Below are 13,780 nucleotides of genomic sequence, written 5' to 3'. Positions count from 1 at the left end.
TTTAATCTTACTGAAGTACAGTTTTTCCTGTATTGGAAAATCCATATCTGGATGACTTTGTAGGTCTCCATTGGTAGAACAGCCATGTGGATTTCTGTGTGCCATGTACCTGAGACTGCAGCTCTTAAATAGAGTTTTCATCGCAGAATTCCTCTCTCAATAGCCCAAGCAGAAAAAAAATATTTATAGCCCAAATGCCTCTTTGAAGTGAGGTCTTGAGCGGCTTTCATCCTTCACTTACTCTGCTTAGTCCTGGCTAGAGCAAATGTCTAGCTGTTTTTAAATAAAGTAAGCGTGCTCATGTTTCTCTTCTCGAGCAAGACAGCGTCCTTTGTAACTTGACTGGCTAACTAGCGGATTCTCATCCCGAAGAGGAGTAAATATTCTGCTGTTCCTTCTGTTGACTAATACATATCCCAGTGTGATGTGTGTTACATTGGTTCTTATAGTCTCTCGAACTCTGCAAGTTAACAGACATATATAATACAAATACTGGTTGCTCAGTACTGGCTCTGGATTGAGTAAGACAGGATAAAACTGTAGTTAGCCAGTGTGAGGCAAGTGCTTCTAGTATTTTTCTCCTTGTTATACTGTAGCATTTTCAATAAAAAGAATCTGGTAGAGTCCTCCTCCTGTTGTCTGTCCTATTTTTTTTTAATGTATTTGCGTGTCTGAAGGCAGCTGAAGTTGGGTATGATATTGCAAAACTAATTGGGATATATCACCAGGTAGAAGGATGGTTTCCTGCCGCTGCTGATTTTAATGGAGCTAGTTAAAGAACAAAATACCATCTTGAATGGTCAAGAATCTTGTATCAAAAAGACGTTTCTTTTTGTGCTGGAACATGTGATGTTATCAGCTGTACAAATTCAGGAAGGAGGGGATGTGGAGTAAACAGAATTTTTTTCAGTGTGTGTTGAGATTTCAGATGTTCTCACAATTCTGGTTAAATGTATCTCTTCATGGGATATTGCAATTTGTGACTCACTGCTCTCTCCACTGTTACCCGAGGTAATTCACAATCAATCTGTTGCTGCGATTGCAAGAGGACAGATGAAAAGTGTTTGTGGCTGCTGTTTTGGTTATGCTGTAAAGAAGCACTTCAGGACTGTTAAAGGTCTGAAGTGCATTAGCAGTGTTTTGATCTTGATATAGGCCTTTGAACAATTTTAAGAGTCACGTTACTGTAAACCTGTTACTAAGCTTGAAACTCTTGAATCCTGTGCCCTGAGCAAATTAGCTACAAATAGTTTGCATAACCACTGCCATAGCTGTTTTTTCAGTATTTCCGTTAGAGCAGAGTCAACAGAAATGAACACCTGCCTATTCCTTAGTCCCTGTGGAATGTGGTAAATTAGCTAAAGGAAAGGAGCGTTTAAAAGATTTCAAACAAAGTGGCATAGAGTTTTGAGTTGGAACATCTAATTTTGGGGAAGAGCAATGTGATTAAAGTTATCTCTGACCAGCATGAGTGAGGACTTTTTTATTGTAACGTACGAATACAAGGCGCAAGGGCAATTCATTCTTGTATGATGTAGATACAGAAAAATTAACAAATAAATATGCAGACAGTGAGTGAATGGGGAAAAATACTTTTGATTTTGCATTTTTATGTGTAATCAATAAAACTTGCTGCAAATTACAATTTCTAGTACAGAGCTACCTAAAGGTTCCTTATTGCTGCTGGCAGTAGCAACTCCAGCCCACATGCTATCACATGATGCTGCATTTTGTTACTTGGGCATTATCCTCTTTTTGTAATAGAGAGCCTCTGTAAGTACGTTTTGGGAAGGACATCAACATTGTTGATTGGTTGTGGTGGGAAAGAGAAGTTGGCAAATACAGGTGTACTATCCTAAAGAAAAAATTTTTTTTTAAAGAAGTGACTTGAAGAGGTATGAAAATATTTGTGCGTTCACGTCATAAAGAAAACATAGGTGGTGGGGGTTTTTTAACAGCTAAAAACTGTGACTTGAATAGTGATCTGGTCGTGTTGATAAAGTGTATATAATATTCTCATCAAGTAGTAATGTAATTATGTCAAGAATCTCCACACCGTGTTGCAATCTGTCTCAGGCAGAAGGCATGGTATTGCATTTGCTTGTATTGCGGTAGCTTCTAAAAGTCTAGGATGGCGCCTGAATTTCTAATGTGATATGTACTCTACAAACACATAACAAAAGCATTGTTCCAAAATTTTTCTTGCATTTAGTTTTAAGATTTTTTTTTTTTCAGGTATCCTAAAAAGAGCTTCTAGTTTTATTTTTATGGTTATAACTTTCACTTTGCCTAATATTCACACTGATTATGGTATAAATTTCCTTTGCAGTTTACGTGTGAACTTGGACATGGGTAAGGCAGCCTATGGGTGGATGATTATGAAAGATGACAATATTCCTGGAACAGTTGTTCGAACTAGCACCATACCAGAAGAGTTGGGACGATTAGTTTATTTACTAACGGATAAAACAGGTATATCAGGTTATAATTCTGAAATATGATGACTTTTATAAAATTTGTAAACTTTATTCTATATTTGAATATGTTAATGTAGGAGTAGATTTAGACTACTGATTTTTATTTTTCAGTAGAATTTTAAAGATGTGCTTGAGGACTTTGTACCAGTACCAATAGGCTTAGGTAGGCCAGTACTTACATGTGAAAGTCAGTATTTGGTAGTAATCTGATTTATTCCAGTGGGAACACTCTTGCTATAGTAACAGGCCACTGGAAAGCATCAGTAAGAGTACCATATATCTTATGCTGAAAAGACTCTGGATTAGCACTAAGGATGCTGTTTTATTCTGTACCTCATCTCTACTGTAATACTGTATGATAGTAACAGTTAAGAATGGCCTTTGAGAGAGGAAGTCATTTCCAAAGCAAGTTGTAATATTAGCCTCCAAAATAACATCTGTTATACCCATGAAGTTAGTTGCTCTTTGATATAAAGCCCAGTTCTAGAGCTGCCATGTGACTTCGTAACTGTAACGTGTTACTATACCTGACCCGGTATACCAGAAAACCCAATCCTTGCCAGGATCAGAAGGTCGGTAAGTGTGTGAAGAACAGCTTGCACTATGCTGCTGTCTGCAGTTATGACTGAAAGTTGTTACAGTCTTACCATGCTCTTAGTTCTAGATGTATTTAAGGAATCTTAAAGTTTATTTCAGAAAATATCATAAATAACAACTTAAATTCTGTAGCAAATACAGTATTTCTTCTCTTTTTTTGATTCTTTCTGAGATTGAATAAATCAGTTCTGGTTTTCGAAGAAGCTGAACTTTTGAACTGAAAAAGTTGTTTCTCAAACAGCTGAAGAAATTTTTTAGTGGTTTTAAGTAAAATACAGTTGAAAATGGTGAGAAAGCCTTGGGGGTGGGCAGGCATTGGCCTCTTGTACTGTTCAGAAAGCATAATACACAGTTTACATCTCTTTCCTGCTTGAAATAGTTTCATGTTCCCTCCCATGCTGAACACTTCCATTAATGCATATTTTGAAATGAAGTAAATTTAATATATTGTCACATTTTCAAAACATACTTTTTTCTATAGGTACATATGTTACCCTATACACTTCTGAATGCTATTCTTCTGTTTCATGAAAGATAAAGACAACTGCCACCTTCTTTCTTAGCACGTAGAAAAGTGTACTGCTAATTATAGTGTGGTAATTCTTCAAAGCTAGTGAACAATTCTTCTTTTAACAAGTTTTATTTCAGTTACCTAATGATTTGTATGCTATTTGAAACTGCTTATTGATTTTAATTGCACCCTTAATCATGATAATTTATGTAACTTTAAGAGTGCTGTCTCATCAAAGGCTTGAAATATGTAATTTACAGCATATGTTTGGAAAAAGGGAAGTAAGTTAAAAAATAATGAATTTTTAAAACAATGCAGTAGAGTTCATTTGCCCAAAGCACTACTTTGTAAGCAAAAACAATGTATACTTAAACTTTTCTGATAGAGAATCCGGTTACCATACCAAACTGGAAATGTGGTTCAAGTGTAGAGATATTCTGCTTACAGTTAGATGGCACTGAAAATTTTAAGAGGCTTGCTAAGTAAAATGCTAACAGTTCATTCATCCAGCTCTACAGTGTGGGAATTATATGCTGACTCTGGTGACCAGTTTATATTATGAGGCACAAGGATCAGTGTACTGTCTTTTCCTCAAGCTGTATGTACCTACTACCCTGTTTGAGAAAAAGAATATTGTTTGAAAAAGAAGGAAAAAAAAAAAAAAGCTGCTGCAGCTCTACTTCTAGAAAGACAACCAATACACTTAACCTAATACATCAGTAATTAAAACCAAAGCTTTTCTCCTTAAAAAAAATTTTTTTTTTGTACCGTAAAATTTAGTGATACTGGCTTTTTCAAAGCAAAAATACTGTGTTACATCTAGAAAGCTTTGAAGGGATACATTTTGTTATCTACTTGCATATATGAGGAGAAACAACCCTGGTTTGCTTCTAATCGTTTTTTGGGTTTTTTTCAACCCGCATCATGTCACTTGCAATCACAGCAGTTCTGTTTAATTTTAAGAAGCAGCACTTGTATTCTGGCCTTTTGGAGTACATACTTAAAAGTGGCTAAACAGACAAATATTAAAAGGCCTTTACCAGCAAATGTTGTTGTGTATAGTTTGGAAGAGTGCTAGCGTTCAACCTCAAAGGCTTTTCAGAGCACTGAAGTCTACTGAGTTTTGGAGGAACGTCTGAGTCTGTAAGTTAATGATGTAAAAATGAAAACAAAAGCAGTATTCTAGGGCAGTAGTTCCCAAATGTTTTGGACTAACAGTCAGTAGTCTCACCTTACGTGCTTTTATCCAAGTGTTAGCTGAAAGCTGATGTAAAGGAAAATAAGCCTGGAGCCCAGCAGATGTCACCAGCTTCAGAACACTGACTGTGGCCTTGCAGACCACGCTCTTCTTCAGATCGTGATGGGAAACACTGCTCAATTTTATTAGTCTTAACCTCCCTGCAAATTTTAAAGTATTTTTAGTTCTGGACAAACTTGTAGCCAATGTACCTTTTACCTGAGTGTATCAGTAGCTGCTTCCAGTTTCCTTTCCTGAATATATTTGGTCTCATTCTGCATTTTATCATAAATGTGAAACATACTGTTAGATAATGAACAGAATCTGTACAGTTAATCCATGATTGCCATTGCATGATTATATACTGTTGATGAGAGCTGGCTTCAGTACTTTTTTACTTGAATGTTCAGTTCTAGTCATATAAACCCGTTGATTCTGTTCTTCTGCCCACTTAAGGCTTGACTGTTAGATGAGAAAGGAGAGAGCCAGTTTTGTAGCCGTCCGTCCAAGTGTGTGTTACTAAAAAGCAGGATTAGAAGGCTGGTCTAGTTATATGTAAACAGGTGAAGTTTTTCTCAATACTGAAAATTAAAGGGAATCTAGAGAACCGTCTGCAAAAATCTTATGTTGTGGTCCAAGCTTCACTGGAAATGATTGAGAATTAGTTGTTGAGTCTAAGGAGCATTGCATTACTAACATAATTGCAAGGTAGTCCTTTGTATGATTGTAAATTGGGTTTGTGCTTCATCAATAAGCTTTTTGACAAGAAGCGTCCATCACAGTGGCGCTCTCATTTGCCACAGTAGAATAGAAAATGAAGTATCCCAATAATTGCATTATAGTTTCCTTATTGTGGGACAAGAAAGCAATGTGGTATAATTAGGTTTGATTGGAGTGCATGTTTCCGGTAAGATCTGAAATTAATGATGTTGCTATAGTGACACATCTGCGGCCACCAGTGCGTGAAACATAAAGTAATTCATTCGACAAGAGAAGACATCTGTTAACTGCAAGGATGCAGAGCATATTGACACTGACCAGAAATACTAGACGTTATGTGATAAATGAACAAATGATGCTGAAACAGGAGGACAGATAATTTGTACTTAATCTGCTGGGAGAACTTTAATCTTCTCACTGGTTGCATTTGACAATGCCATTGTTTAAAGAACAATGCTGCAGAGAACTCATAAATTTTAAAACTTAACTCAGGGTGCAGCCTATTAAAGCAATACATTAATTCCTTTGTTAGGGAGTTTTTATCTTCATGTAGAACAAAGCCATTACTAAAAACACCCACTAAAACAACAGGTTTTTTAGGACTCACATTTTAATTATAGCATCCATTACCCAAAATGCCATGTTGTTTGGACTTGAATCACATATAAGTTTGACAGAAAGGCGTCATCCGTTATGGTGGGGAGGGGGGGCAGGGAGGGCAGTTACAAGGAGGAGCAGTTTCCAGCATTTTCCAAGGGCAACTGAGCATGATATCTCATCCTCTCCAGGGTACAAAAAGATTCTAATCATGAAAGAAAAATGAAGATATTTGGCATTATTTATTGAACATTTTTGTTGCTTAAGATGTGGGATGGCAAACCTGCTGTTCATGACAACTACCAGAGTATTCAGCTAAAACAAACGCATACAGTCTTCCAAGCGTAGTCATTTACTAATGCATACACTGGTATTTGAGTTCTGTAATTAACATTTTAGTGGGTGTTTGGACCAAATGAGATACTTAACAGATATAATAGTTGAACAGATGCATAGAGCAATGGGATTCTCGATTTTCTGGGAAAGCCTTGTGCTAGAGGTTAGTATATATGGGGCTTTCCATTAAATGTGCCTAATGTAATATACTCTTAGAATAGTGAATTTCGGTAGTTGTTGAAAATTAGTGTTTTAAGGTATACTTTATCTGTTCAACATAAGCTACTACAGAGAGAGAGTAATTAAAAAATGCTGATGGAATAATGTCTCCTCACTTCACTTCTATGGATATATATTCACGCTATTGCCCTTACCATTCCTCTACCTCTATGATTTTTAGTACCACTGAGGTTGCAGGGTGAGTAGAGCAGACTAGAAATTGAAAGTTTTGATGGAGAGATCCTACAGGAAGCTTCCAGGTATGCACTCGAAGTAGATCAGTCAAAGGAATCCTTACCTTGTGGCTTCTGTTGGACTCCCATCAACTGAAAATACACGGTGTATTCAGTGAGTATGGATGTTGCTCTTAGATATTGCAGTCATTCTTGTGGGAGGCAGGAGGTGCAGAGGAAATAGCTACTGCTATTCATAACAGTGTTAACTGTTACCTCTACTGTTACCTTCTGCCCATGAAAGAATAACTATATCTCAGATTTCTTTGTCATTGCCATCATTTTTAATTGATTGTACTGGGGTTTGTTAGGTTTGAGGTTTTGTGGTGGTTATGTTTATGGCCTGTTCGGAAGTGGAGCAGCTGAATGAGCGGGCATATTCTATATATGTGTTTACCATGAGTTTTTAAATTTTCTTTTTACATTCCATACCAGGTTACATTTTTTCCAGGGTTCATAGAAAGAATTTGCATCTCCAGATTGTTGCCAACAATCTAATTATTAAGTGTTGGGCCTGATCTCCCTTAAAGTTTTTGTAGACATGTTCACATGACACTGACTTTTTATCTGTTTAAGCAAATAGCTCAAAGTACTCTCATTTTATGAAAAGTTACTCACCATCTCAATTTCTCACAAAGTTATTTAACTCTTCTGCTATACATATTTTCTTGCTTTTTTTATTTTGGCCTTTTTAGGTTGTTGGTATTGGTCCAAATTACCATCTAGTAATATAGGATCAGAAGGATCTGCATCTGCTTCTCAAAAACAAAACAAAAAAACTCTACTGCTCTGTTGTGAATCACATCTGTTGCCACCCAGGGAATGATGCCTTCAGGACTTTTTCCTTAGAAATTAATTTCCTCTTTGCCTGCTTTACTCTGTGTTTAATGATACCATTGTAGGCAAAAAAAAAAAAGCTCTTGGCTTCATTAAAGAACATACTAAATTTTTCTTCAGCAATTGTATACTAACTTTTTTCCTTGTGTGGTACCTGCATTCCAGAGCAAAGTTTAAAAATGTATAATAGTAGTAGTAGATCATATATTGACTATTGTAATTTCTGGAAGCTTTTCTAAAATGAGCTTTTTTTTATCTATGACTCTTCATATTAGCAATGTCCTGAAAGTGTGGAATTGATAAGTAGGTCTTTAAAAAGCATTATTAAAAATAGAAAGCTCTTCCACTGTTCTTTAGTACTTAGTACCTTGAGCAGACTAGAGTGCTCAGTTTTGTGTTTTTTCATTCTTTCAAGTGAGCTATATTAGAAAATCTACCACTAGATATTTGAAGGGCTTGTATTTTGGGGCATAAAGTAAAGGATGTGTTGTTTTGTCAATGTATATGAGTCTTCAACTAAGTGACTAAAATTTAAAACAGAAGTGCTGCTAAAGTTATAATGTCACTGATTGGCACCATCTACTATTTGGAACGATATTGAAATTTGGAATTTTTCTGTCCCATTTTGGTGTTGCATTCATTAGGAGTATTTGGAAGTAAATTCTTAATTTGCACACATGGTGAAACTTAACTTCCATGTGGATGACTAGAAAATGTGTATTTTGCTTTATTTGTTGCAGAAATTTTTGGGAGCGGATTTATTTCATAAATGCAGCTACCCATGTTTGTCTAATAACAAGTCAGGCTTATTGTGACTGTGTTGAAAGACTTACACTAGTCTTAAGAAGCATGGGAAAACTGTAATTGTTGTTTCTTTCCTTTCTTTGTTTTTTTAAATTTTTTTTTTATTACAGATTTGTGTAGCAGGTACAGGTGCTTTTACAGCCTCTTTTCATATGTCATAGATGTTTCCTATTATTGTAGCTGAATAAAAAGGATCATATAAGGAAGGTATGAGATGCAAGTATTGAATCAGGATTGCTGGAATGCTTATTTCCATGTCTTTTACAAGCTGATTTTTTTTTTTTTTTTCCCCCTCCTCACCCATTTTTCATAAACCTCCTTCCCTGGCTCCTGATTTTGTTGTAAGATAGAAAAGTCCGTACTTTTCTGCTTGGAAGCTTTTCTTCTCTCCTTGCTGAGAAGGAGTTATGGGGGGAACACACAAATTTTCCACTTATCTACCTTTCCCTCACCAAGCATGATTTGGAGTTGTACTGATTTAATGGTGTCAGAAGAAATAATCTTTCCATATAATAATCATAGGGCTAATTTTGTTTCCTGCTCAGTTTTTCTGAGCAGCAATTACAGAACTAGTGGGAAGCGAGTTTGACAGTTGCCTGCCGTCTCAAGTTTTGGGTAGCATTTAGTTCACAGCTCCTAGGGAGTGTTCATTTTAATTCAAAGGCTTGGCAGTGAGAAGATATTAGCATGCCTGGAAAGTAAGGAAGGTGATGCAGATTTACTTGGAAACTTCTTGCAATAAACATTATTGAACAAAGTGGGTGGGGTTTGGTTTTGTTGGGTTTTTTGGGTTTTTGTTTTTTTTTTTAGAAATGGAGATTTTAGTCTCTTTGTTAGTGGAAACTTCCATGCTTCTCATGTTCAAACTGGAGATAGGATTTTTCAAGTCTATAATTAAAGTAAAAAATGTAATCAATGAATTTAACAAAAAGTCTCAATTAAAAATACAGCTTCTAAAGGCAGAAATAATTTTGCATGTTTTTACAGTAATCATATTAAATGAAAATAATCTTCTTATACTTTGTATAAAACTAACCAAAAATTTCTGACTTGCTAATTCTAGAGATCAGGAACCTTGTCCTCCTGGGCTGTTTTCTAACACTGGGAGTATTCTACTTCTTATGTGAATTTCTGATAACGTTATGCGTATTTTGTGGAGAATTTATGCATTTCACATAAACCTTATTTTAAATATTTCTAAAGATTCAAATAATATGACTATAGGGGAAAAAATACTCAACAACATATAAAGAAAAGCAAATGGGAAGCATCATTTATTAATGGTAGAGGGGGAATTTGGAATGATCATCTAGTGTTGATAATACAGGAAGACATGGTTTGATAGTGCAGTATGATGGTACAACAATTGAGATGAAGTGTCACTGTACGGATGCTACCACGGAGTAGGAGTGGTAGACGTCTCAAGTATAACTGAGAAAGAAAGGAGACTTCTACAGCCCTACCGAATCTTTGAAGATCACTGATGGTTCTAGCCCTATTAGGTGTATAATCTGGATGCTAACTGTCAAAACAGGTCTGTTTTCCAGATAGTAATTATAGCATATGTCATGCATTTAGTCTTCTCTCTTCTTGTGGCTTACTGTGCATACTGGGACACAGAGATGATACTACAATAGTCTAGATAAATAAAATTAATATGAAATATTCTGCAATTTTAATTTATAGATAGTTAACATATCCTCCATATTAATAACATCGTAGAAGCTTCAAGAATGACACTTTTGGTACCATGTTTTGGGTTTTTTTTTAATACATAATTTTTTAAATTATGTATTTTAATGACCCAGAACTGTGTGGTTAAATATAAGAATAGCTTTATGCCATATTAATTTCACTTCAGCTGAGTAACCATAAAAAAAAAGTTTTAGGAATGGCCATTACCAAAATAGTCTTTTGTGAGCTGACTATGGGAAGCTAGGCAGTTAGTGACCTCTTTTTGCCTGATGTGCCCCATCATGGAAGGCTGAAGCCCCCACCCCTCAATTAGAGTTTTTCCAAACCAGAGGATGTGACTAGTTGGCAGAGGTGGACGCCAAGTGTCAGTCTGTGACTGACACCCTATAGTTTCTTACAAATGTGAAGCGAGCTGTGAAAACACCGATTTCATTCATTCCGGTTTATTCCGGTTGGAGGCTAAATCTGTCAAATTTGGAAGTGATGTTAGGTCTTAGTGACTAACTCTAGATAATTTTGAATGTGCCCGTTTGCCAGAATGTCTGCCTTCGTACATGAAGTGGGGTATCTGTATGAATTTTGGGGGCTTGGAGGTTGTTATTTTTTGCTTTAGATTTTTTGATACATGGTGCAAACTCTTGCATTGGCTTTTAAAAGTCAGTTACATCCACAATCCAGATATTGCATTTTCTATCTTTCATATGAAGAGAAAAGTTTTTGTCTTTTTTTGAGACTGTATATTTAGTTGTGTTGGCAGAGTCAGCCTGAAGGTGGAACCAATGTTTTCTTCCAGTATGACTAATCCTGATCTTTCTCCACAAGCATTCCTTTAATTAACTAAACTGATGCTAACTCATGATTCGTTCCTTCTTTCCAAAAGAAAGATTTTGAGGGGTTTTTTGTGGCCTTCTCATGCTATTTTTTGCTGCTTTGTGATATACTACTTCTTTATTACAGGAACACTTACACAGAATGAGATGATATTTAAGCGCCTCCACCTAGGTACTGTGTCCTATGGAACAGACACAATGGATGAAATTCAGAGTCATATTATAAGCTCTTATTCACAGGTATCTTATTTCATAAATTATTTACCTTTAATATTGATATTCTTTTTAACAGCACTGAAGCATTATTGTTACTGATTATTTCTAGAAATTTGAGGTGCTATGAGAGTTCTATTTGTAGGTATCTCTTAACAGATGTGATGAAAGGGAAAAATGTGAGACAGTACATAGTTCTTTCCTGATTCCTCCTATATACCCACTTAAAGGAGTTTACTTTCCTATTCCCCACTGGCAGAAATCTGTGTTAACCTGTCTGTGCAGTGCAGTCTTTCTCCTGGCAAATCATCTAAGAGTAAGCTATTCATTACTAAGTCTACAAATTACAAGCAAGTGTCCAGAACAAGACGAACAGTAATTATATCTTTGAAGATACCCATCAAGAATAGACATCGAAAAGGCACATCAGTTGGTATAACCAAAAAGTGAAGAAATAGTTGTCAAAATAAAATTTATAAAGGCATATCTAAAAAGTGGTTTTAAAAAAATTAAGATGATTGCAAACAGCATAAAACTGGTGGGGGGAGAAAATGTAAAACTCCATATTGCTTCAGAGCAAAGTGTTCCTCTGGTATATAAGAGTGCTTGGTCTGGAAAAAGTGTACAAGAGGATTGTGGCTCTGTCTGTCTGTCCGTGGGTCAGTTGTGGGATGAAGGAGGAAGATGGAATTCAGCAAGCATCGCTTGCATCTCCCATGTATTTAAACTATTTGGGTGCTTTCTGCAAACCTTTCTAAGCACCTGATTCCACTCTGAGATTAAGGAGGATTTTTTACTTTATTTTTAATTTCTATTCTTTGAAACAAAAAAAGAAAAAAATTGATAGAAGAGGAAATAAATGATAGGTTAACTAATATTTCCATATGTTATGTACAGTATGACAATAAAACTTTATATAAAAAGTTATTTTCCATAGTTAACTTGGATGCATAAACATGATTGGCTGACCCAGTTAAGTTTCTAGACTGACCTCCTTGTCTGTGTCCTCATTTTCTCTTGTAAAAGGATTGTGGGATCAACAATTGATTGGAATCATTAGTTATGCTGTGTTTTGAACTATGGCTTCCTTCTCATTTGCTTAAAATAAAAATAAAAAACTAAAAGGTAACTGTTTGACACCACACTGAACTTGGTTAATATTACGTAGCTTTTGGGAAGAGAGGCAGGAGGGAAAGCAGTGAATAAGCAATGTATGTTCTAAGTTTTTAGTCTGCAACTTCAACTTCTGTGTTATTTCGCATCTAAACAGATCAACAAACCCACTCCTTGAATTCCTTTTCCTTGGGTAAATCTGTTTCAACTTAATTCTTAGTAGGTACATCATGAACAGTAACTGAGATGCAATAATGTGCCTTGGAAGTGAGATATAGAGCTCTTTTACCTAAAGATCAGCAGTCCAGATTTGGTTCGGAATGGGCTACTGAAAGTAATTGCTACCTGACTATGTTTATAAAAATCACCCAATTGTAGTTTTTTTGTAATGGGTTGTTAGGGTATTCACAGTAACAACTGTAGCAATAAATAATATTAACTGACAGTCTTGAGCTGGCACAGCAAGGTCTGAGTGAGTGACAACTAAGGACCAGTCTTCTAGAGGAGGCATATTCATTAACACTGTTTTCATATTTTGTGGTTACATATGCTGTCTGAAAAGAATTGCCTGATTCCTGGGATTCTCACTTGCTTAAAGCTTGTACGAGTTTGCTGTAAAATGTAATGAGCGGAACCCATGGTTAATTATGTTTTTAATAACTGTAACATATTTGGCACTGAAATTTTTAAAAGAAGTAAGAAATGTGAGGGAAGCTTTTTTTTCAATTGTGGGAAAAGATTTCCCAAATCTACATTTGATGTCGGTAGATGATTGAAAGAATTTTCTTGGAACTTCCTTTTTTTCAGCTTTATACAACACTACTTGATGTTTAAATAATGTTTTAATTATGTGTGTGTTGGTAGCAACTCTTTAAAACAGAAAAATGAAGGAGTCTCGGTAACAAAACAAGCAACTATTAAACAATTGTTTCAGTCTGAAAAAGTCTGGTGAGGTTTTTATTTAATCTATGATAATAGAAGCTGCCAGTTAGCTAGGCAGTGGTTCTTGTGTGACATTGATTTTATCCCTTGTTTGTGTTCTGTTTTATTATTACAGTGGACCTACTAGACTATTGTCATCTTAATGTAACACACAAATCTATTATAACCTGATTATATTTCCCCACTGGAAGCATTTTGTGATAGAGGGCATAATCTTTAATGGAATTTGTGTGAAATTAAATTATACAAGCATCAATAAACATAACATAATTCAGAAGGAGTAAATCAGCTTAATTTATTTGCGGCTGTAATGGCATCAGCGTTAGCAGAATGCAAATGCAGAGGTTTAAAGCAGTAGCTGAAAAGCAGTGCCAGATGAGCAGAAAGTTAAACCCTTTATTAGACAACACTGTAATTTG

The 13,780-nt window shown here is 35.7% G+C and overlaps 1 protein-coding gene across 1 annotated transcript in view; it reads left to right on the top strand.

Annotated features, from left to right (window-relative positions):
- ATP9B (ATPase, class II, type 9B) overlaps positions 1-13,780 on the top strand; it is a gene marked incomplete at its 5' end in the record, with an annotated part of 98,068 nt that overhangs the window by 53,167 nt on the left and 31,121 nt on the right. Inside the window, 2 exons of the mRNA XM_010296671.1 lie at positions 2,330-2,472; positions 11,221-11,333. Coding sequence (XP_010294973.1) covers positions 2,330-2,472; positions 11,221-11,333 — 256 coding nt within the window. The remainder of the gene's footprint in view (positions 1-2,329; positions 2,473-11,220; positions 11,334-13,780) is intronic.

Source organism: Phaethon lepturus, unplaced genomic scaffold (assembly GCF_000687285.1).
Source record: "Phaethon lepturus isolate BGI_N335 unplaced genomic scaffold, ASM68728v1 scaffold4331, whole genome shotgun sequence".
NCBI lineage: Eukaryota > Metazoa > Chordata > Aves > Phaethontiformes > Phaethontidae > Phaethon > Phaethon lepturus.
This window is presented reverse-complemented; position numbering and strand designations above follow the sequence as displayed.